General features: G+C 49.1%; 1 protein-coding gene across 1 annotated transcript in view; it reads right to left on the bottom strand.

The window, feature by feature from the left end:
* Rfx4 (regulatory factor X4) overlaps window positions 1-19,800 on the bottom strand; it is a 142,135-nt gene extending 122,335 nt beyond the window's left edge. The window contains exon 1 of the mRNA XM_042693237.1: window positions 19,554-19,800. Coding sequence (XP_042549171.1) covers window positions 19,554-19,596 — 43 coding nt within the window. The 5' untranslated portion in view covers window positions 19,597-19,800. The remainder of the gene's footprint in view (window positions 1-19,553) is intronic.
* Between the last annotated feature and the right edge of the window lie 5,392 nt (window positions 19,801-25,192).

Raw genomic sequence — 25,192 nt, 5'->3', positions numbered from 1 at the left:
AAAAGGAACAGCAGGAGAAATATGAGATTCCCCTTTTGTGTCATATTTCATGTTTCAACAAACTGTTCTTTTAAAAAACTGCTTCCCAAACTGTAAATAAGTTGGGGGAAATACCCAAGGGGAGGAACAAGGATAGGCTTGTTTAAAGGCTAAGGGAATCTTGGTGTTTCCAAGGAAGCATTGAGGAACAGAGCAGTTGAAAACATTGAAATGCCATGCCTTCCAGATTTCAAATGCACAACACACACACAAGCAGTCTGAGATATTTTTGAAGATGAAATGTGTAGAGTGGCCATTTGTCAGCTTATTACATCAAAAGTACATCTGATTACAAAGCTCTAGCATCCTTTCTAGAACTTTCCAGAAGGTCTCCACTCAAGATGTTCTCACACCTTCCTATCCCAGAACATTCCTTGGAATCAACCATGGTGGATGGTGGACAGCACCAATAGGCAAACACCTGGCTACTCTCATTTGTAGATGACTATACACACACACACACACACACACACACACACACACACACACACACACACACACACACACACACATATTTATGAGACCAAGAAATTAATGGAAACATTCACTCCCTTTCATGCAAATACCTATGCCACAGTCAGGCTTCCTGGCCTTAAAGTCCTTAGAAAGACTGTTCTTTTGATGCGAATGCCCAATGAATGAAGACCTCATGATAATATTTCAGTGAGGAGCTGGTCTCTGTGTCAGGTGAAGTCATGAGAATACAGCACCATCCACAAAGAGTTCATGTAAGTAAGGCCTTTCTTGATGGCTGAACCTGTCCTGACTACTGCCCCATCCCAACACTGGAGAGAGACAAAAGCAAAAGGCCTCAAGCGGGAAGGTGGTGGGAAATACCCTGAGAAAAAATGGAAGTCGTCTCATCAAGGAACTCTCTCTCTTGACTCTTGACCCCTACGTAGGCCTCTCAGATCCTCAGGCCTATGCTTGTAGCCCACCGCTGTTCCAAGGCCAACCAAAAGTTAATTTGGTCTGACTGGTATATGGCAGATAAGAAAGATGACCATAACCGGGCGCCAGTGGCTCATGCCTGCCTGTAATCTGAGCTACTCAGGAGGCTGAGATCTGAGGATCACGGTTCAAAGCCAGCCCTGTCAGGGAAGGCAGTGAAACTCTTATCTCCTATAAACCACCCAAAAACCAGATGTGGTGCTGTGGCTCAAGTGGTAGAATGCTCACCTTAAGCTGAAGAGCTGAGGCATAGCACTTAGGCCTAGAGTTCAAGACTCACAACTGACAAAAAAAAAAAAAAGACCATCATGTTTCTATTTTCAGATCCAAGTGCCCCACTTGGTTCGGTGTTTCCCAGAAGAAATCTCTCCCACATCTTTGGGACCCAATTCACCAGCTTCTGGATGTCTTCCAGTGTTTATGTGCACATCTGACTCCCAGGATGGACTGTGAGGGTCCAGAACAGTGCCAGGCATGACTGAACCTGGACAGACTTCGATACCCAATCAGGCCACATTCCCTGAATCTTCAGACACGTGACATCTGCCTCTTCCTTCCTGGAGTCCTCAGCAGGGACCCCCACAGCCTGTGTCTCCTAGGTCAGGTTGCTCCAGATGCCTGGAAGTCCTCTTTTGGGAGGGGGTCAAGTACACTTTGTATGTTTTACAAACTGTTTGTAACCATGGATGTTAGTCTTGTAGAAGGCAAGAATTCCTCCACCAGAACGACATTATCTATTGAATTTCAGATAGAGCTTTGTTCCTCTATCTTATTTACATATTATGTGAGTTCATATAATAAAGGCCGTAAGAAGGATGAATCTTTCTTTCTTTCTTTCTTTTTTTGACCATGGGGCCAGAACTCTGGGCCTGAGCGCTGTCCCTCAGCTCTTCAGCTCAAGGCTAGCGCTCCACCACTTGAGCCACAGTGCCACTTCTGGCTTTTTTCTTTTTGCTTATGTGGTGCTGAGGAATCGAACTCAGGGCCTCATGCATGCAAGGCAAGCGCTCTACCACTGAGCCACCTTCCCAGCCCCGGATGAATCTTTCTTATGAGCAAGGTATTGTACACATACATCACCTATGTCATGTTCTGGCTCCTCATGCCAACCACATAGAGGTAGGTGCTATTAATTGACCCGTTTTGGAAAGAACACTAAGGCTCTGAGAGCTTGAGTGATGTGCCCCAAATCACACATCTAGAGCAGGACCAGCATTTAAATTCAGGTCATGACCCCACTCTTGTCCCAGTCATGAACTAGGATCTCTCCTTCTCCTATGAATCATTTGGTCCCCAGAACCCACTGCTAACCTTGCACCGTCAATCACTGCCTGAACTACTGTGAAAACTCTACCTACAGATGATTATTTTCTTCTCAGTTCATTTGCATATTTCATCATCATTGTCATACATCGAAAGCTCTTCAGTTTAGAACTTAAACATTTTAGGATTGGAGCCCATTGAGTTCTTCCCTTTGGTTCCCCCTTAGTACTTGCTATAAATATTTCCCATAGCCTGGCCTCAGTAAAAGTCACTGTAGTGATGCATGTGATGTTGAGGAACACATCTGTGTACATCACTGTAAAAGGTAAGAGAAAGTACCAACATATAAAGGCAATTTTCCAGGCTGGGAAGGTGGCTCAGTGGTAGAGTGCTTGCCTTGCATGCATGAGACCCTGGGTTCAACTCCTCAGCACCACATAAGCAGAAAAGGCCGAAGTGGCATTGTGGCTCAATTGGTAGAGCTCTAGCCTTGAGCTGAAGAGCTGAGGGCAGTGCCCAGGCCCAGAGTTCAGGCCCTATGACTGACAAAAAAAAAAAGGCAGTTTTCCGAATAAAGAAGCAAATTTTAACAAGCATCTGTGAGGTGCTTTCTAGATACAAGAGGCTGTGCTAAAGAGAAGCTGGAGATGGAAAAACTATGAACAAGCACCCAAATGTAAGTCATGACCCCAGTGCCCACAGAAAAACATAGATCCTCACAGAAGACTGGCTTCTCTCCTCGGCTTGCCATCTGGAGCAAGGCTGGCATTATTTCCTGAGCTCTCGAAGGCAGGGCCTTTTATTTCTGTCCTGCATCTTTTTGTTGTTATTTGGGTTTGGTTGTTTTTGAGGCAGGATCTTACTAGCTAGCCCAGGTGGGCCTTGACTTTGTGATCCTCCTGCAGGTTAACTAGGTGCGAATCATCACGACCCAGATTAAACTCCATTGCTAGACCTGTGCCTGATCTCAGAGACACTGTGCATAATACATATTGTGAATGCATTAGCTTGTTTTTTTCCAAAAACAGTATTAAGTTCCTATTGTATGGCAGATACTCAAGGCATTGTCACCTAGGTGGTCCAACATTTCAGAATAATTTTGTGAGGTGTATTTTAATATCTGTATGTATAGATAGGGAAACAAGCTTAAAGCAGAAATTCTAAAGCAAGGCAGGCTGTGATTATTGCTGTGAAAGCGACAGCATTCTGGAGACTGTGTGGGACCCAGGAGAAGCAGTATTCAGTTCACACTTGGATTATTTCCTGTTCCCGTATGCCTCATTCTACATCTGCAAAAATCACCTAATCTTTTAGAAAGACTAAACTTGTGCTAAGGGCCCAGAAGGCTTTGCCAACATCTGTGAGTCTAGGCTCCTGGGCTGTGAATCAGCCCTTCACCTGATTCTCCTGGGATGGTGGGCAGGAAGGAGGGTACAGATAATGTCTCTGGATTTTTCACTTCATAAGAAGTTTCACCAGCACTTTTTGAAGGCAGAGCTTTTAGGCTTCTCAACTTTGAAGACTTGGAAACCAATTTCCAATGATTTTCTCAGTTTATAATAAGGTTGGGAGTCACATATGGGCTCCAGTTTTTTAAGGAAATCTGTCTCTTGACAGCAGCAAAGAACCTGGAGAGACGGCCACATCAGGGACATGGCAAGTTCAAGGTCATCCAAGGTCAGAGAGAGCCAACGAAAATGACTCTCACAAGCCAAACAGCCCTTTAAAGTTTTGCAGAACAGGTTAAAAGGGCTCTCTTATACTACCCGTCTATTCACTCACTTTGCAAAGAATTGGTGGGCTGTTCTAACAGAAAACTATTCAACAAGAAGGTAATATGTTCCAGCAGAGGGTCTCTGTTGAATTTGAGTCACAGTATGTAAAGATACCTTGTTTGTGTATTTTCTATCATTTATTTTCCCCACCCTTTTAGGTAAGTTTTTACAACCTTATCACCTTTGTTCAATATCTCTTTCCCAAGAGCCCAGAATATAGCGGAAAGTAAAGTAGAAGGAATTAACAGAGAATGGCAGAAAGTAGATCCTCTACCAGAAAGGCCGCAGAGAAGAAAGAATTTGAGCAGAAGGAGTCTAGTGAGGGAAGAAGGCCTTCAATGACTCAGAGAAAGAGAAACACAAGGCAAAAGCCCCCTACCTTGTCCTAGTTTCACCTTTGACCTGCTAAAGTACCATGTGGCTGATGATGGGAAATCAAGGGCAAATACAATCAGTGCAAGATTTGAAAAAAATGAAGACAGAGACAGGCTTGAAAGAATGTGGAGTTTGGTGTTAGAACAAACAGATTTCCAACTCCAGCCTGGTCAATCACTAGCAGGTTCCTGAACCTTCTTAAATCCTAACCTTCCAGATTGCTCCAAAGGCAAACTAAAACAACCCAAGTAGAGCACTTCGTGTACTTGGAGCCCCACCTCCATCTACCAGAAACTCGCTGCTGACAGAAGGGGACAGACATGGAATGGTGACAAAGCATCCTCTCTATGCTGCTTATTTTGCTCCACAGACTTCGTCTGTATGCAGACCAACAAAAGCAAGACTTTAGACTTGGAGAAGCATGCAAAGCCACTCAGCCAGAGAGGTGGCCGAGTCAGGTCAGGCCTGCCTGACTGTAGCGCTGCCATGCTGTCTTGTACGCTGCTTCCCTCAGAAACTAAGAATCAAGAGTGTCAGGCATTAACCATGGTGCTGTGGGGGGCCTAGGGAAGATAGTTCCCAGCTCTGTCCTGCTGCTTCACAGAGCAGGTGGCATTTCCTCTGCTCCTTGAAGGACTCCAAGGAGGAAGGCAAGGCATGCCTAACAAAATGGCTGCTGTCACACACACAGCTCCAGTGCTGCGAAAGGCCTGGTGGGTTCTGGGAAAGGTGAAGAGTTCATATGACCCATGACCTCAGGAGGAATTGGAGGGGTGGGGGGGAGCCAGGCCAGGAAAGCCTCCCAGGCAGCAGGGAGCTGAGGTTTGCAGCACTGGGGGAGTCCGAGGCAAGAGTCTTATTTCTGAGGAGCCGCTGAGAACAAGGAGGTCTTACGCTATATCTAAAGAGAACCTGACATCACGTGTCCCTGGGTTTTTAATAGCAGGCATTCTTCATGCTCTTTATATCAACAGTCTTTCAGAGTGCTGTACTCAGCCTATTTTAGGAACTTAACAGCTGTAAGAAACACTACATAAAGAGTTGACACACTGCACTAGTAGCTACTAAGGAGGGCTTGGCCCTAGTCCCTCCCCTGGGGCCTTACCAGTGGATCATTACCAATGGAACCAGCCAGCCACTCCCCGATTCCCCGCCCTCCCCCCCTCCCTTGGGGCCCTGTCTCCTGTCACCTCTTATGCCAGGTCCTGCTTTCCTCTTGATCATTCTCTCCCAGCCCTTTTCCAATCTCCCTTGAGCTTCCTGCTGGTGAAAACACACAGGACCACAGGAGGCTGGGAGACTGGGTCTCAGGAGGCAGCAGCTCGGACTTCTCCAGAGGCCTCTCAGGTCAGGGGGTTGCCATGGCAACATCAAAAGCCCTGCCCCAGGTGCCACTGGGTTCCAGGAAGGGGCCCTGCCAAAGGGGTTGGCTCCACAGCGTCCCTGATTTTATGTCATGCCTCCCTCACCAAACATTGATTTAGTGCCTACTGTTAGCCAGGCTCAAGAAGCTAGTGGTGAACACAACCAAATAAGATCGCTGCTTAGGGGGAGATGACATTTTTTGGGTGGTAACTGACCAAAGAACTAGGTGAGATGACTTCAGAAAGCGTGAGTGTTATGAAGAAACTCCAGACAGAACAGGATGGAGATGGGGGTGCTGTGTTAGCTTGGGGAAGGGACACAGAAAACTTCTCTGAAGTAGGAAGATTGGTGTGCAAAGGCCTGAAGAAGGAGCCAGCTGGGAGAGAGAGTAAGGAGGAGCCAGGAGGCCAGCGTGATGGGGGAGGGGGGGAGGCGTGCGGAGGGGGGACGTGGAGGAGCTGAAAGGAACAGGAGACAGGTCAGGGAGTCAGGAAGGGCCCAAGTGTGTGGGGACTTGGTGGCCATCCTAAGAACTTCAGTTATTCCAAGACCACTAAGAAACCATTGGAGGGCATTGAACAAGTCATTCAAACTGGCCTGGCTCAGCCAGGGTGACTGAGTAGGGAATTTACCTTCATTCATTCTACTAGTCACTTATCGATTATTTATAAAGTGTCACGAGCTCAGAGCTGGCTACGCAGTAGAGACACAGCCTCCACAGACACAGCATCTTCTGTTGCATGAAGGAGTCAGGACTTGGTTATAAATAATCACACAACTAGAGGTAATTACCGGGATTGCCCCTGGAGAGAAGCTAAAGGGAAGGCTGATTTAATCTGGGAGAGTTGAGAACCTTCTTAAAGTAACATTAAGTTGATGTTGAAAAAGAAAAGAAGGTATGAACCAGGTAAAGAGCAGGAAAGCGGTATGAACCAAGGGGATCGGTGTTTCTGGCAGAAGGAACAGCATATTTTGCAAAGTCCCTAAGGCAGGAAGAATTATAATGCATTCCAACGGTGGACAAACAGCCTGAAAGCAACTGTACACCCTTACTTAGGGGTTAATTCAAATTCTCCTGGTGACTCTGACATGCCACAGATGGGCACACATGCCCATATCTCGCTTTTGTGCTGGGTGAAGGAGTCTAGATTTTCTTCAATGGCTAGTAGCTCTGAGAATAAAATAAGCTGTACTTGGCACAGTTAAACCTTAGAGAGACTTGGAAGAGTAGAAGATCCAGGGATAAGGTAACAATCACTTATCACCCAAACCTGGGCACGTTTCTAGTAAGTAACATAATTAATTATTCTTTCAGGACCACTCACATAAGCCAGGATGATCCCAGGCTGATTGATTCTTCACGGACCCTTGAGGAAGAAGCCTTCGAGACCTGAATTAGGATAGATGAGTTGAGAGGGAAGGAAGGGCTGGCTGAGAAAGGAGTCACGAGACCCACGTCGCTATGTCTCTTCAAGGAGCCTCAATCACAGCCCAAGGAGGTGACGCCTCGTTTTCCTTTGTCAATGCCATCATCATAGCAATCATGTGCCCAGGACTATATCTCTGGTAAGCCTGCTGAGCTAACATGTGAATCTAACTGGACCCTCACCATCAACAAAACTGTACAGCCCAGATGATCTAAGCATTCCAGTCTCATTGGGAGTGCCAACTGGGTGCTTCCTCGTCTTCCTCAAGAAAACTTAGTCACATTTTAATAAATAACTTGGTGCCTGGCATCTTTCTGGACAAATTTAACAACTCACAAAAGAATGGGGTGAATTCCATTGTTACTTCTCTCCTAGTGACTATGAGTGACAAGGTAAACTAACTGCCCCTACACCTCAGCATCCCTTTATATAAAACTCGAATAATAATCAGCCTACTTCATCTGAATGGCAAGAGATTTGACCAAACACCTGCTGTAGCCAGTACTTTTCAATGTCCAATACTTTCCAGATACATGGATGATTATTGTGATACTAATTTCCCAGCAATTTTTAACAGCAGCACTATTTTTTTCCCTTTCTTTCTAGTGTTTTTTTTTTCTTTTTGTTTTAACTTTGTGGTTTGTCTGTCTGTCTTGGGGCTTAAACTCAGGGTCTGGTTGCTGTCCCTCTGCTTCTATGCTCAAGGCTATCTGTACTCTATCATTTGAACCACAGCTCTACTTGCAGCTTTTTCAATAGTTAGTCAGAAACGAGAGTCTCACGGACTTTCCTGCCCCAGCTGGCTTCAACCTGTGATCCTCAGATTTCAGCCTCTGGAGTAGCTAAGATTACAGGTGTGAGCTACCGCCGTGGCATCTGGCTTGTTTGTTTAAGCTCTTTACTTACAGGGTAATAGGTAAGACCATGCAATGCAAAGCCAAACTGCCAGGTTCATACCTAGTTTCTCACTCTGTGACCTTGAGTTACTCTGTGACCTTGGCGAGTAAGTGGCCCACCTTCCTTGAGCCTCAGTCTCTATCAGCAATATTTGTCATAGGTTAGCATAGGGTTTGTCTGAGGATTAAATGAACAAGACATATGAAGCGTGTCACTATCATAATCTTCTATCATACTCTCCCCTGGGCATCCCTCTTTTATCCCTTCTTGTTATTGTTTTCCTGTTTTCTTCTTGGATCTCATTGCTGTGGATAGAACGTGGCTTAAAAGCCAGAAAGGCACAGGTTATAATCCACCTGTTACAATGGACTAAGCAAGTGCTATAACCCTAGGCAAATTACTTAACCTCTGGGGCCTCAATTTCCTTCCCTTAAAAAAAAAAACAAACTATCCCTGAGATTATTATGAGGATTAGGAGAAGTAACATAAGCTCCTTAAGAGCTGATTATACCTTTCTCACCTGCCAGTCCCTGCTCAGAAGAGCAGAGCATTGAAGCATGCAGGCAAGGTCAGAAAAGGAATGAATGAGCACCAGTATCACATCGGGCAGGGCACGGGGAGCTCCAAAGAAAATTGAATCACCCAGTACTTGTGTGCATGGGACCTGGAGCTAGACTTGGTCCGGTGCAAGCAAAGAGATACAGCAGCCCTTGTAATGTTAAGGTTGTATAGTAAAAGAGCATTTATTGGTACTGACCATATGTCAGACACCCTCACAGATGCTAGGCACTGGGATAAGCAAGCATCCTGGGGGAGGAGAGGGAGAAATCAGAAAAGCAGGTCCAAGCCAACACATAGGGCCCAGGTACCACCCCAGCTCCAGTACTGGCACAAAACAAACAACTTTTTTGTCAAGCTGCTACCCAGTTTCACAAAGGGACTCACTGGGATTGAAAAAGAAAGCAAGAATCTGGAAAACGGCACCCTGTTGTCAATGATCAAAATGAGTTGTCTAGTTGGCTTCTTGGCTCTCATTCTCCCCTTCTCCCTCCAGTCCTTCCTGTGGCCTTCCTTCTTCCCTTCTTCCTTTCCTTTCATTCCTTCCTCCGTCTCCTGGTATTGATATAAAGATATATGGCATTGACATTTCCAGTTCTATTTTTGAGAAATCCCAATCAGTCTCCAGTAGATCTTTGAACAGAATACCAGAAGTCAGGGAAAATGCTACTTTCGATTCTTCCTTTCTTGAATCTGTGTACAGATGTTCCAGGGGTGCTCAGGGCTCAGTGGGCCTCCAAGCTTGCTGGATGCACACTGGCTGAGGTCCCAGTGAGTAGCTCCCCAACTCCCAGTGTCCCCTCCATTGTGCCTGTGGGGTGCAGGGCCCTGGGTCAGGGCACACAGACGAATCCCAGAGAAGCAGAGAAACCCTCCATTCTAATTGTAGCAAAGTTTCCAAACTTTAAAACGGAGCCTTGACTCAGAAGGAAGTCTGGTGGGTCATTGCCCCCCCCCCAAAAAAAAAGCCTGGTGTATTTGAAAAGGTCCCCTACCCACACGACAGCCTCACAAACTTTGCCTACAGAATTAAAAGTAGAAGTTCATGGAGACCAAAAACCTCTCACAGCAGCTGCTCAGTGCTTTAGAAATCTTTCGAATGCTTCCAAGTTTCAACGTTTTAACTGAAAACCTGAAGTCCTCTGGAGTCACTCTTCCGTGCTACCCCCCCAGAAAATTCTCTACCAGGGTAGCTCATTTTCCAGGATATTAAATGGTGCTTTATGTGAAAACTACTTCAATTCTGAAAAAGAAATAAAACGCAAGCTAGCCACTGGTGGCTCATTCCTGTAATCTTAGCTACTCAGGAAGCTGAGATCGCAGAGTCCTTGTTCAAAGCCAGAGCAGACAGGAAAGTCTAGGAGACTCTTATTTCCAATTAATCGCCAAAAGCCAGAAGTGGAGCTGTGTTTCAAGTGGTTTAGTGCTGGCCTTAAGTGAAAACAACCCCCATTTAGACTAACCATCTTGAAAAAGCGAGCACAGAACTACAAAAAGTCACCTGTGATCATCTTTTCAGATTATAAATTGAAAGAATTGTGACATTCAAATAAATTCTCTCCTTCTAAAGTCTAATGCAACTTGCAAGATTTCATAACAGCATCAAAATTCAAAAACTCATTGACATAATTTTCTTTGCAAAATGCATGGATGCTTAAAAAATTAGATGCCGACTGGGTGGTGAGATTATCAATCACTAACCTTTACTCAAATACACTTGTTCAAAACCTAGTTCATCTGGGCACTGGTGGCTCATACTTGTAATCCTAGCTACTTAGGAGGCTGAGATCTGAGGATCATGGTTTGAAGCCAGCCTGAGTAGGAAAGTCTGTGAGACTTTTATTTCTAATTAACCACCAAAGCAAAAGCCAGAAGTAGAGCTATTGGCTCAAGTGATAAAGCGCCAGCCTTGAGTGAAAAAGCTAAGGGACAGTGTCCAGGCCCTTAGCTCAGGCCCTTGTACTGGCATGTGAACATGCATGCACACACACACACACACACACACACACACACACCACCACCACCACCACCACCACCACCACCACCACCCAAAACAAAAACAGGCTGGAGCTGAGGATATGGCTATTTAATGGTTGAGCACTTTCCTAGCATTCTCAATGACCAGGAGTTCACCCTCAGCATTACAAACACACACACAAAAATAAAAACGGAAACTTTGCCTACACAGTACAAAAAATAGATATTCTGAAAACAACTATTCGTTTCACAATTCTTCATTCTGAAAATTAGGCATAGATGAGCTAGCTAGTAATTATTTGAATAAGTAAAAGGTCTGTCATTTACTGAGCAATTTCTTTTTTTTTTTTTTTTTTGGTCCGGTCATGGGGCCTGAACTCTGGGTCTGGGCACTGTCCCTCAGCTCTTCAGCTCAAGGCTAGCACTCTACCATTTGAGCCACAGCGCCACTTCCGGCTTTTTTTTTTTTCTTTTTGGTTATGTGGTGCTGAGGAATCGAACCCAGGGCCTCATGCATGCAAGGCCAGCGCTCTACCACTGAGCCAACTTCTCAGCCCTTACTGAGCAATTTCTAGGGGCCAGGTACTACATAATTTATACAATCCCAAAGAACTTTCATGATAATCCCAGGAGGAAAGGAAGGTTTCACCAGGAAGGAAACTGAGACTCAGAGAGGTTGGCAAATAATTTTGCTGGAAATGATTCTGGTCTGAATAGGGACTCCAAAAACTCACGTTCTAGTCACTCAGTCATACTACACACACCTGAGGTCCGGTTTTAACACACATCTGTACGTGGCAATGTATCAACAACTTATTACTTGTTAAATTACCTAAAGTTTACATGCATCATCACCATAGTCAATGGCTTTTGCGTTATTGGAGTATTTTTCCTGAATTATGTTTCTATATGGGAGCAGGGTGCAAAACTGACATTCTTATAGATGCAGTCCATGTTAGCTAAACTTCAAATGATCACAAAGACCAAATGCGCAACACATCTGCAGTAAAGATATGAGTGCTATGAATGCTTTGCTTATATCCCTATTTTTGTCAACAAGAATTTAAAGTTTTTGTCCTCACTGGTGAATGGATTATTTTAAAACCTTCAAATAGGGAGAAAATAGCAAGTCTCTGACTTTTGCTAAAATTCTATGTGCTTTATTGAACTTTTTTCAATCACCACATTCTTCATGGAACAAAAAAAAAAAAAAGAGGATAACTTTGTGAGTGTCAGAGCCAGATACTGGGCTTCAGTTCATCTGCTTAAACCTTGGACCTGCCTCTTCTCCCCATCTTGGCTTCCTTCCCTTTTACAAAGATTTCCACTGTATCAAGTGGGATGTATATTAATAGGGTACATCACATATTTCTTAAAACACAACTAATGATGTATTTGGAGCACTTAGTACATGTTTGGCATATGGAAAGCATTTAGTAAACATTAGCTTTTAAAATACAAATGGAAATCTAGGCTTCTTACTCACATTCTTCCTTAGGAGAGTTAGACACCCAAAAAGGGTGATCTTATGGATTGTGTCTCATCAATCCTTTATCCACTGAAGATGCTTTCCAAGCACTTAGAGGATGCCTAAGGCTACAGATAGTACTAAGCCTCATATGTATTATGTCTATTCCTATACACACAGACTATGATAAAGATGAGTCTGTGATTTAGGCACAGGAAGAGTAACAACAATTATTGTAGTATAGATGGCAAAATATCATAAAAGTTTTTTTTTAAAAAAACTTCAGGATTGTTTATTTCTAGAATTTTCCATTTAATATTTTCAGACTGTAGCTGGCCACGGGGAACTAAAACTGGATAAGGGAGAGCTGCTTTATGTCTTGCCAACCCAGTTTCTAGGGAGTCAGAACTGCACTGGACATGGCAACTTGTAGCTTTGGCTGTGCCCTTGGTCTGTTGCTTACTCTGTGTAAACTGCAGATAATAACCGTTCTTTTAAAAAAAATAGAGGTATGGTGAGCATTGCATAGAGAATGCATTTAAACTGAAATACCTAAGCAAAGTGAAGACCTGGAAGTATTGGATGTGTGTTCTCCATGATGCATTTTGCATTGCATATTCAGTATAGGTCTGCTAGATGGTTCTCTCAATCTCATAGGAAAGTTGAGGCTCACCAATGTGAAAGTTTTGGGCCAGACAATGCACAGGGCAAAGCTACCCCGTGAAAAATAACAGCCTGCCCCTTCCCACTCAGTCTTCATAGGGTTTTTCCTTTAGAGTTAACATCACTTGCTGACATTCTCTACTTTTTTTTTCCTGTTGTGGGGCTTCTCAAGGCCTGGGCACTGTCCCTGAGCCCCTTTGTGCTCAAGGTTAGCACTCTGTCACTTGAGCCACAGCGCCACTTCTGGTTTTTAAGTGGTTAAGTGTAGATAAGAATCTCTTGGGGACCTTTCTGCCCAGGCTGGCTTTGAACCTCAGATCTCAGCCTCCTGAGTAGATAGGATTATAGGCGTGAGCCACCAGTGTCAGCTTCTCTATTCTTATTATTTACTCTTTGGTCTCAAATTTGTGTTCTAAAGGAGCAGAGACAGCTTTTATTGCTAAGCCCAGCACCTAACAGAGAGTCAGGCACATGGAGAATATATCAATTTTTTAAATGAATGAATGAATGAACAAATAAATGAAGTCAAGACTTTCTTATGCCCAAAGTCTGCAATCAACAGGTGAGATTCATGGCATTCTACTGCTGCCATTATCTGAAATCCTCTTCCATGCAGAACCAGCTCCCTCCAACGGGAGGACATCCTCCCAAATTCTCCATCCTCATCTCCACATTTCTCACCAAGCAGGCCTCAAATCTACAGAAAGATCAAAGTTCTAACCAACTCCTGATATAGAGCTTCTACACTATCACTAAAAAGAGTTCAAACCAACCGGGCTGAGAGGCAAGGGCTTCTCCCAGGCTAGTCTTCCATCTAGCTCTACCATATTCATGTTATACCTTTAAAAAGGGTCTATGCAGAGTCATTAAATGTCTAGTGCATGAAGACAGACCTTTTGAAAGCTGACACATGGTAGGTACTCAAAAATAATGAGCAGGGCTGGAAAGTGGCTCAGTGGTAGAGTGCTTGCCTGGCATGCAGGAGGCCCTGGGTTTGATTCCTCAGCACCACATAAGCAGAAAAAACCAGAAGTGGCGCTGTAGCTCAAGTGGTAGAGCGCTAGCCTTGAGCTGAAGAGCTGAGGGTCAGTGCCCAGGCCCAGAGTTCAGGCCCCATGACTGGAAAAAAAAAAAAAAAAAGAGCAACCATACCTCGGTGGCTCCCTTGTACAGCTCATAGCCATCAACACGTCTGTACTCTTTATCACATACATCCTCGGGTCTTTGACAGCAGGGATGGCAGCCTTGTTAATTACCAATGTCTGCCACCAACAGGCAGTGACAGAGTAAACTCCATAGCACTTGCTAAATACTTTTCTTTAAACCTGATATCATTAACTCGTCTATCATTGAGTTCATTCACTCTTCCCCAAATCTTGATGAAATTGCAAGGATCTCAAACAGAGGGATTTCTCTTTTCCTCTCCTGCAGAGCTCCAAGGCCCCTGGAGGGGCTGCTGAAGTACCCAGTAGAACATGTAGGCTGAACTCTCACCCTGTGCACATGGAGCTCTGACTGCCCGGCATTCTGGTTTGTGATGTCAGCATCTCAGGGTTTTTTGGTTTTTGTTTTTTACAAAGATGCCCAGACAAGCACGTGCCGATGTGATTTAGAATTGTAGCTTTAAAATGTTAGAAATAAGAGAAGGAACCCTCAGAAAGTACGTGAAGGTCAGTGTCTATATTACAGAGCAAGGAGAAGATTTCACATACTGCACATCAAAAAGACACACTCCAACTCAGTTATGTCATTGACCAATAGAATTTTAAAGGCCCCAAAGCCATAGTTACTTCCAATTTCATTTAGGGACAAGGCAACCAAGTCTCAGGCATCAGGAGAGCTGGTTAGGTGCAAGAAGGGACTGTCTTTTTAAGAGTCTAGTTTTCCTGCGGACATGTTGCATCGTGTGAACAACATACATAACAGGCTGGAAAGCTAGCTTCGACATCTCGAACTATTTTAGTGTTTCCAAAATTGACTTTAAATACAGTCCCATACAATAGAGTGTCTTTAACAAATCCTTTCCCAGTTCAGGGAGTTGGTGGGAGACTGAAGGAATGTGCCTCCGCTGCCATTGAGAAAGGAAGTTAGGCACCTCTAGAGTTGTTTATCCAATCGCCTTGACTATTAAAATCTCAAGCAACTCCTCAAAATATTTCAGTGTACTACTGATATGAGGCTATCACGGAAGCAGATCATAGCAATCGGTTCACATGTTGCTCCTTAGATTCTCTAGCAAAAGAGGGGCTAAGCCTCCTTCAGAGAAGGGCAAAAACCAAGGGGGGGCTTGATTTACCTAAAATCTCGTTCCAAGTTGTTAAGCCAGAATCACAACTCAAAACTCCTATTAGTGTGTAAAGGTGTGTGTGTGTGTGTGAGAGAGAGAGAGAGAGAGAGATAGGAGGAAGGGTAGCATGAGGGGGTCAGATAGGGTCTCCTTCCTCCCTAAGATGTCTAGCAAGACACACACACACACCACAGACACACACACAGACACACACACACACACACACACACACACTTATTTATCCCAACCTGTCCCCCTTTCAGATCCGGTTGGAAAATGGGGGGGGGGGGGGGGCGGGAGGGTGGAGAGGATAAGAAAATTCTTCCTGGGTGACCTACAGGTCGTGGGGAAGAAAAGCCAGGGAGGGAGGGAGGGTGGCTGAAAGGGGAAGGGGAGAGGCGAGTGGAAGTTGGGATGCGCTCAAGGCTGAGAAAAGGTGTCGCTGCTGGGGAGAAATGGGAGACTTGGGCGCCTCTGGGGAAGCTTGACCGGGCTGGCCCTCACACAGAGGCGCCAGTGGCCGGGTGCAAACTTGTCTCCTTCCTTGCAACCGGCCCTTTGTTGTCCGCCACTGCCTCTGGCTCCCGCTCCTACCCAGCAGTTCCCCCGCCCCTCTGAAGTCACCCCAACTGCACTCATAATATTTTGCTTTGCGCCGGGGTCTGTTTTCCACCACCAACTTCCAGCAGTCTCCATGGCGACGCGCTGGGGAGGGGGAGGCGCGGCGGCGGCGCGGCGGCGGCGGGGCGGGAGCTGCCGGGCGGCCCCTGCGAACTGCGCCCCTGTGGGGCGCACAGGCCGGGTGGGAAAGCGCGCTGTCCCAGGTCGCAATCGGGTGCCAGGGATCTGGGTATCCGCCCTGGTGCGGCATCTGGACCTCAGAAGGTGGGTGCAACCCCAGGGGCTACAGCAGACACCCACCCGGCTTCCAGGCTTGGCAGGTGCGCACCCCTTTGTACACACACACACACACACACACACACACACACACGCCCAGGGAAGGTGAGATCGTCCGTGTTCCCTGGACTGATGAAGGTGGCTACCTTACCCAGGGCGGTTTGGGGGAAAGATGGATGAAGGGCTTGTTCACTTTGCCCCAAGACAGCCAAAACCACTGGGCAGTCCCCCCTCTTGGGCCCATGGCCCCAAGGCCAGGGGTCCTGGTACCAGCGTGTCCTTCCACCCACAGGGTCCGGGACAGTGAAATCCGGCCCCAACCGTACTTTGGCAGGCCCAGTTCAGGGGTGGGGGTGGGGGGTTCTGGACATGGCATGGGAAAGAAAGTACTACGGCGCGGCCGAAGTTTCCAGTTGGCCCGGGACAGGGCTCCTGCCTCTTTCATGCGCCAGCCCGGGTACCAAGAAAACGACACCCTTCTGTGATCGTAGGCACCCACCTAGCCCCGGGGCCACTTTGCACAAGTTCTCCGTGACCGAAAATTCCACGCACGTTTTCCTGATCGTTCTCGAATTTCCAAGAAGGAGTAGTTTGCACAACGCTCACCTGGACAGGGCACCCCCAGATCCTATCCGCCGGCCCTCCTCCCGTCCCCCGCCCCCCAAACACTTGGCGGCAGCGGCTGGTGGCGCACAGACACCGGGACGGAGTTGGGGGGGAGGACGGTAAATGTAGCTCAGCACCCACATTTGCGCAGCGTGGGGACGTCCACAGCCAACGCGCGCGCCTGTGGCCTTTGGCGGCCGCTGGAGCCGCGCGTCGCGGGCCACAGTCGCTTCGGAGAGCGGCTTGGCTTTTGTCGGATTGAGGGGCGCGGAAGGCGCGCGTCGGCTCCCCGGCCTCTCCCCCAGCCCCCTCGACGGGGCTATTGTCTTAGCCCCACACTTGTTGAGTATTTGGGGGAAACCCAGAGAATATATTACCGGCTCGTTGCAAGGAACAAAGGAGTGAGTTTGAGCAGGTCACGCTGAAGTGGCCCCCACAAAGCGGGCCACTAAAGCTCGGGCCCCAGAAATACTGTTCTCCCAGGGGATTTTGTTTTCAAGAGTAAGAGAGATAGATGGTGGCCGGCCTCCTGGCCTCCTCCGATCCTGGACACTCCCAACTTTGTTCGAGCACTTGACTGTGAGTCGATTGTTCGGGGTCTTTCGGAATGAAATAATAACACATATTCGTTATTTCTGGTCGCGGGCAATCTTTCAGAAAAGGAGCAGAGTCGAACTGTTCCAAGGAGCGCCGGTGTCAGCAAAGTCGGGGAGAAAGGACTTTTACATAACAAGGAAAACTGAGGAGAAAAGCTAATTGGATTAAAGGAGGCAAAGGAAGAAGCCTCCTGGACCGGACCAGAGAATAGTCACACTTGCTTGTCGTGGATTTTGCAGTGAAATGTCACCTGGTGCGCCTGGAATAATTTTCCAATACTGCCACTTGCCAGAAGTTTTGATTTGGAATTCAGGGCAGTCAATCGTCCTAAGGGGCTGGTGAGTGGGGAAAGAAGCTAGGACAGTTTGGGGTGTTTGCAGTTAAGTTCTCCGTGTCCAGTCACTGCAAAAACATCAGCTAAATCTAGGACAGAAAACAAGATATAACCACACACACACACACACACACACACACACACACACACACACACACACACACACACACACACACCATACAGCCCATCTAAAGAGCATCAAGGGGGCTCTGGGTAGAAAGCCAAAGCGGGAACATGGTAAGATTTAGGGTACAAGGAACCCCCAAAGCCCTGTATGGGCCCTTTGCAAATACTTAACAACAAATTCTGCAGAAACAAGTTTTGCTTTGTTAAAAGACACTAGCTTTTAATGTTGGAATGCTCAGGAGGTGCGCTGGGCAAGCATTTGAGATTTTAAATAAATAGGGAAAGAAGGGTCTTCTTTTTCCCTCTTCTCTGAGCACCAAGTTTCTTCTCTCCGAGCGCAGTAGGGCCTGCAGATCAGGGCAGTGCTGTGCACAGGGCGGGCAACATCTCTTCTTGCCTTCGTTTGTCATCTCAATAGGAAGGGCTTTGGGGGGTTCACATCCACTCACGGGAGTGTCAACGGGAGGTTCTTGACTCTGGATCCAAGACAAGTCCCCTAGAAAACCGAACCTATCTGGCAGTCAGAGGATCTGGTGTCCCCCCCAAAGGCGGAGGCAAAGGCCAGGAGTGGCCTGACAACTGTCTATAGGGCAGGGAGAAAAGCCCCCAGATGCCGTGATTCATCCTTTCCCAGTCGGCCCGGGGGCGGAGGTGAGGAGGGATTCGTGTGTGGCGTTCATTCACTCCAGGAAGAGGCCTGCGCGCCTCAGAGAATAGCTGAGTCTGGAAAGCACTTGTTGCTCCGGCGGCCCAGCGATGACTAGAAGTGGCAGTTCCCAGGCAATTCTCCCAAGCTCCAACTGCTGCCTCTGCCCGACTCCACGCCCCTGAGAACCCCCAAAGCTGCAGGACAGCAGGGTTAGGGTACTCTTTGGTTGGGAGACAGCGGTTAGCGGAGAGGGTGAACTTAGAGCTTCCCGGGAGAAGGGGCATAGGGAGAGGTACTCAAATCCACAAGGCGGGGGGTCGGCTCTTCAAAGGTGCTAGGAATAAGAGTTGTCCCAACAGTCCGTGGGTAGACGCTGGGCATTTTCGTGTCAAAAGATTCCTGATCTTTCGTCCTCTGTTAGGAACATCTGGGATCCTAAAACTTGATGTCCACCAGCAGCAGCCATCACACCGTGGAGCCTGTTTCTATTCGTCAAGGCCAGGCCTCGAGGGCGCTCCTCCGCGTCCCGGGCCTCCCTCCCGCTAGCTTACAGCTTTCCAAGTGCAGCCGGGCCTCTGCCTGCCCCGTGCCCAGCAAGAAGGCTGTGGACAGCCCGCCTCAGACAACCGTAAGGATGCCCGGGCTCCCACGTCCGGATCAGGCGGGTTCCCCACCCCCGGACCACCGGCCTCGCCGCCGCCTCTCCCTCCAGCTGCGCGTCTCCACCGGCCCTGAGCCCCGGACCCACCTCCCGGGCATTGTGCGAAGCCGTCACCCTCCCCCTCGCCTTTGGGGCTGTTCCGCTTGGCTTCCCAGCCCTTCACCACCAGTCCCCAGAGCGCACCGTTATTCCGGGGGTCCCCTAAACCCAGGGAGAAGGAGGGGGAGAGGAGAATGGGGGAGGGGGGACAGCCGGTTCGCGAAGTTTCTTTAAAAAAAAAAAAAACATGCCAGCGCCAGCTCGCGTCTTGCTCGCGCATCTCTGCGTAACTCCGTGTCCTCGGCGTGAGTGCGCATCTCACACACACACACGTTTCCACGCGCGCGCGCACACAGGCATTTCCACGAACCCCCTTACACAACTTCCCGCAGGGGTGAACACTTGGGCGCTCGCTCCTCGCCGCGATCCCCCCCGAGGGGTGCCACTGTCAAGTTGATGGACTGAAGTGTCCCCCCCACCACCACCACAACACTTTCTAAAAGTTCCCCGGGCTCCTCCCTCCTCCCCTCCTGAGGACACCCCCTCCCCCCACCACACACCCCAGTTCCCACCATCACCATCCCGCCAGCAGGACTGACCTGTGGAATCCATGTCGGGTTCCTCCAGTACCCCGCAATGCATGCTCTTCCCATGGGCAGCACAGGCGCCCCCCCCAAAAAAGTCCTGATGTTTGGGGATCCCCTGTACTAGAGATGCCCAGGGAGGAAGGAAGGGAGCGAGGAAGGGGAGGAGAAGGAGCGAGCGAGAGAGGGGTGCAGGGTGCGAATGCAAAAGGATAAAGGAGGAAAGGGCAAGAAAGAGCAAGAAAAGAAAAGAGGAAGAAGAAAAGGAGAGAGAGAGAGAGAGAGAGAGAGAGAGAGAGAGAGAGAGAGAGAGAGAGAGAGAGAGAGAGAGGAGAGAAGGCAGAGCGCTCCGAGAAGGGGCTGGAGAGAGAAAGGAGCGGGCGAGGCGCCGGGCGAGGAGCGGCGAGGGGACACTCAGTAATCCGGCCGGGCAAAGCCAAACCCGTCAAAATGTTTGCGGATGTTTCATGGGAAAAAGCATCATTTTATAGGAGCCCCGACGGGAGCCATGTCATTGATAGGCCAGCCGGCCTGATGAATGGCCGCTCGTCAGATGGGGCCGTGGCGAGGCGCACTGTGGAGCCCATTGTGGGCCTGTTTTGAATAAGAAAAGCCGCCTCCGAAAAGGGGGGCTCGCGGCGACGCAGTCCGGGCCCTCGGACTTCCCCCTTCTATTATAGCATTAGCAACGTTTTTCTTATTTAAAGTTCCAGAGGCCTTCCCCAGCCCTCGCCCGGCACTCATTATGGGCGAGATCAAAATTGGCTTAGATCTGGCCCCCTCCCCCTCCCGACCCTCGGCTCCCCTCCCTCCCCCGCTCCCCCCCCCCCATCGGGCCCAGCGCTGCCGGGGGGGGGGGGGGTGGACAGGGAACACCGAGCCCAGGGAGGTTAGGGGGTTTGTGGGGTTTTTTGCGCGCCCACGAGTGGGACCCCCTCCCTTGCTCCCCCCGACCCCGTCTTCTCTGGTGTTCCCTTCTCTCTTTTTTTTCTCTTTTGGCCCCGGGTTAGATTTGGGGGGGTGCGGTCCCCTGGGGATGCAGAAAGGGCGGATCGTGAGTCTTCCCACGCAGCTCCGCGGACGCGCGTGGGGAGGAGAGGGTGGGAGGGCGGGAGGCCGCCAGACTCCCTCCCCCGACCCCCAGCCCCAGCCCCGGGCTGAGTGGCGAGCAGGACGCTTGGGGTGCAGGGCTGGTGTGGCCTCCTCCAGAAGTTTCTATTGCGTCTCGGGATCGCGTCCTTCTTTCCTCTCTCTCCCTTTGATCTTTGCCGGACTCGGATCTCCGGGCTGTCTGTCTGTCCGTCTCCCCGTCCTCGGGGGTCTCTCTCTCTCTGCGGGACCCCCGCCCCCACGCCTCTTTGTCTCCCCCGGGAACTCGGCTCCTCTTCTGTCTCAAACACCCGGGGTCTCTCTGACCCCCCGCCCCCGCCCCGCTTCCCGTCACCCGGGCTGTGTCCGTCTGTCTGCGCCCGGTCGCTCCCTCCTCCTCCCGTCCCCACGGCCAGCCCCGAAGTTTGTGAGAAGCCCGGGCGCCCAAGTGGGGGACGCAGCTTTCCCAGGGACCCCCCCCCCCCCCGCTTGGCGGAGTTTAAAGTGCAGAAGAAGGGAGGGGTGGGGGTGGGAGCGGGGGGGAGGGGGGAGGAGAGCCGGGGGTCGGGTGGGAGTGGAGGGGTGCGGGCGGAGTGGGGGTGAGGGCAGGGGTGGGAGCGGAGGGGGGCGCGGGCCGCCTCCCCCGCGGGCCGCGATAAAGTGGCCGTTCGCGGGTCGGCCGCGCTGTGATTAGAATATGAATGGGCTCGGCGGGCGGAAGAGAAAGGCGGATTACCCCGGGTGCTTTGACCATGGACAGAGGCAGAGCCGGCGGCCGGGGCGCGCGGGGCGGGGCGGGGCCGGGGCGCGCGCCTCGCCCGGGACCCCACGCTGGGCCCAGCCCCGCGCGGGTCCACGTCCCACCCCCACCCGCGCGGCTGAGCGGGACCCCTGGAGGGGGGGCAGCACGTGCCGAGCTGGAGGTCCCAGCGCGCCAGGAAGGCGCGAAATGCGGGCGGAACGCGAGCGGACAGGACTGGGTGTCAGGGGTTCAAAGCCCGGGCTCGGGGAAACTTCTTCATCCTTCTGGACCTCAGCTTCCTGGGCTGTGGAATGGAGTGGGGGATGGGGGGTACGGATGCCCGGATCTCCAGGTTTGGCGAATGGAGCAGGACCGGTCTGCGGTGGCTGCTGCCGGGCACCGGTTCTGCTCCCGCCGCTGCGCGGCTCGGAGCCCGCGTGGTGTCTGCGGGACGTTCCCCTCCCCGAGCGCCGGGACCAGCCCCAGCCTGGCCTTGGCCGCCAGGACCTCGGCGAAGGGAAGAGGACCAGGAAAACCTGCCGTGGCCCAAGGCGACGGTGACGGCGCGCGGCGCACGTCCTTGGGGTGGGCCCGGCGGCCGAGACTTGGGTGGGTGGGACTGAAGTCAGAGATCTGAGTGGCCCGTCCCAGCCAGCCTCACCCGCGCTGTGTAACCGCAGGGTGGTCTCCAGAGGGTGGACCACACTGTGATCCGTGCTGTTCTCACCATTTAGATACTTTCCACCAGGGGAGGCGTGGCACAAGGAACCTGGAGGAAGGGTTGTGGCCAGTTGAGCTGTGGCTGTTGGGGTGCTGGGAGAAGAGCCCCCCCCCCCGCCCCCACAACTGCTCAGCCAGATGCTGCCGGTCCCTCTCCACCAGAGCTACTTGGCAAAGGAGGTCCCGGGTTATCCGAGCTTACATCGGAGCACGGGGACAATATATGTGACATAATTAGATTATGGATAGAGGGGATTGTGTGGGGGGGGGAGGGCTAGAAGATGATATTGAGTATAAAAGATATTATGTTTCACTGCAAAAAAAAAAGATAAAGAGATTTAAAAAGATAAAGAGTGTCTAGGAGCTGGTCTAAGAGTGTTCGCTGGAGGGGGGGGATGAAGGACAATGATGGAAAGGTTGACATGGATCAAGGCGCATTGTACTCATAAGGGGACACGTTGAATTGAAACCATTTTGACAACTACTTCGAGATCATAAAAGTTATATATATATATATATATATAGAGAGAGAGAGAGAGAGAGAGAGAGAGAGAGAGCTGGGTAGAGGTTTTTTTGGGGGGGTTGCATTTTCCTGAATGCACTTCAAACTTAAATAAGTGCTTAGATTTAATTCCAACATACTAGCAATCGCTACCGATTGCCACTATGTGTTGACTGTGGTCGTTCTTTCCCTAACATGATCTCGTTTAGCACAAATACGTATCGTTCTTGTTCACACCTTGGATGGAGGATGACTGGGGTTTGGTCCAGGTGGTCCTCTACCAGTTCCCAAAGTTAACAGGACTCCTTCACAGGAAGACAGTGGGGGTGGGGTGCAGGCTGGGAGGTTGGAATCACCGAAGGCCTCCTAGAGGAAGTGGTAACCAAGCCCAAAGTTGCATTAACCACACAAGGAAGGGGCTTAGGTGTTCATGACAGGGGCAAGGGCAAAGAAGAGAGCATGCCAGGTGTCTAGTGACTGGATCCTTGCATGGCTGCATGGAGGCAAACTCGCTTGAAGTCAAGCACAAGCTCTGTGAAGAAATGTACCCTGAGAGAGCGAGCATCCAGCATCCAGGATTCACTTTGCATTTTGGAGCGATCCCTGTGTCTGCATGGCAGTGGCAAGAGGAAGGCTGGTTGGTAGAGGGAGGGACTGTGATGGTAGGAATAGTACCTGACAGTGGTACACGCTCCTCCCCAGCCTCGGTGCTGATGGGCTATGGACAAGGAGGGGAAGGGAAGCACACCCCAAGGCCTAGGTTCCTAGAATGCTTCATCTTGTTTGTGGAGATGGACGAACTGCAGGGGCAGGGTGCCAAGAGGAAGGAAGACTTGGTAGCAAAGGAGCAGCAACTTTGAAGTGCTAGAAAATCTGCCAGTAACCCGACAGAATGACAGGCAGGGAGAGCCACAAAGCATGGAGTTTCAAGCTGCTGTACCCTTGGAACAGGTGAGAACACAGCATAGAAGAGGGCGCCCCGGGCCCACACCGCTGCAGATCACTCCCTGTGTTCTGCCCAGCTGCTGCAGCCTCCACTGTCCCCGAACTTCCCGGTGCCAACCCCGCCTCGTTGGTCCCTTCTCTCCCCACTCGCTTCCCACTGATTAAGGGCTTGGGCATTGGCTTGCTCTAGTCAGTGGCATGTGAGTGGACCATATACATCACATGTCTTCTGGCCAGAAGATGTCATCACGTTCATGGGCTCTGGAGTCTTGGATTGTTAGGTTCCTGACCTGTCTTGAACCAATCTCAAGTGGTCGCTGGCTTCTAATGTGAGATAGAGAGCCAACTGGCACCTACTGGGCATCCTGAAGAGCTCCTTGCTTCCCGGGGAATCTGCAGAGCCATGAGCAAGAAATAAATGTTTGCTGTTATAAACGATCAAAAGCTGTTAATAATAGTAGTCTTACCATCACAAAATGGAAGATAGGGGTATCAGCTGGGTTCTGATATATGGATATGTCTTCTGCTTTAAGATGGTAAGAGCTTTATGATTACTGGAGAATCTGCCTGCTTCAGTTCTTGAGTCCCCTGAGAGAGTTCAAGGAAGACAAGAAACATATTCAAGGTGATATTTGGAGAAGATGTCAGGCCACTCCCTCCTATTTGCTCACTGAAAAGACATTATGAAGAACAGAGAAAGGAGATTTATTACATGTCACAGGCATGCCGCAGAAAGACTGCTAGGCCACCTAGTGCTTTTTTGACACTCATGATGATCATTGCTTAATGCTATTTTTTTTTTACTGAAAAAAATAGAAATATTTGTTTCTGTCATTCCTTATGCATGTATTATCAGGAATTCTAAGTAATGAGGTTTTCCATCAACTCTTTCATGGTCTTGAGATAGAATTCACCTAGTAAAGGCAGGCGTAATGCGTGGCTCTCTCCATCTACTTACCAGTTTTCAAAATAATAAGTTTGTTCCCCAGGTTCCCTCGAAGATAACCCTCACTCACTATTTTACTGTTGCACTATTACGACTTGATAAAATGTAACAAACTTAACATGCTTCAAGCCACTAAATTATTTTTTGGTACAAAATTATTGTCTGTAAGTAGGCTCTGAGCCTTATGGCATGGCCTGCCCGCATTCTTATCACTTCCCTGCTTTCTGGCATTACACAGTGATCCATGAAATTCATCCATGGGTTATTCCTTCCTCTTTCTGAGAAGCTTTTCATGGCTTTATCATAAAAAGTTAAATACTTCTTCCCGACTATTACCCCAGCATCTTGTCAATGTCCCTATTATCTTATTATTATGCTGCAATGAATATTGGTTTTTATGCTTATCTCTTGCACTTGGCTGTGTCACTGATAAGACAGCGTTTTCTATAGTTTTTTTTTTTGTGTGTGTGTGTGTTTAATAGTTTCAAAACAATTATACCAATATTACTACTAAATAAGGTACTGGAAATAGCTTAAGGTCTTTTATAATTTCTTTTGTCATTAGGGTATATTTTGCTCAAACTATTCAATACAATAATTGTCTCAAAACTCCTTGGGAAAAATTCTTCCATGTAGATTAAATAATTCTTTTATTATGTCTTCTTGGAGAATTGATCTTTGATTATTAGGATCTCTCATTATTTTCTATA

The sequence above is a fragment of the Dipodomys spectabilis genome, unplaced genomic scaffold (genome assembly GCF_019054845.1).
Source record: "Dipodomys spectabilis isolate Male_0828 unplaced genomic scaffold, ASM1905484v1 ptg000163l, whole genome shotgun sequence".
Taxonomy (NCBI): Eukaryota; Metazoa; Chordata; class Mammalia; order Rodentia; family Heteromyidae; genus Dipodomys; species Dipodomys spectabilis.
This window is presented reverse-complemented; position numbering and strand designations above follow the sequence as displayed.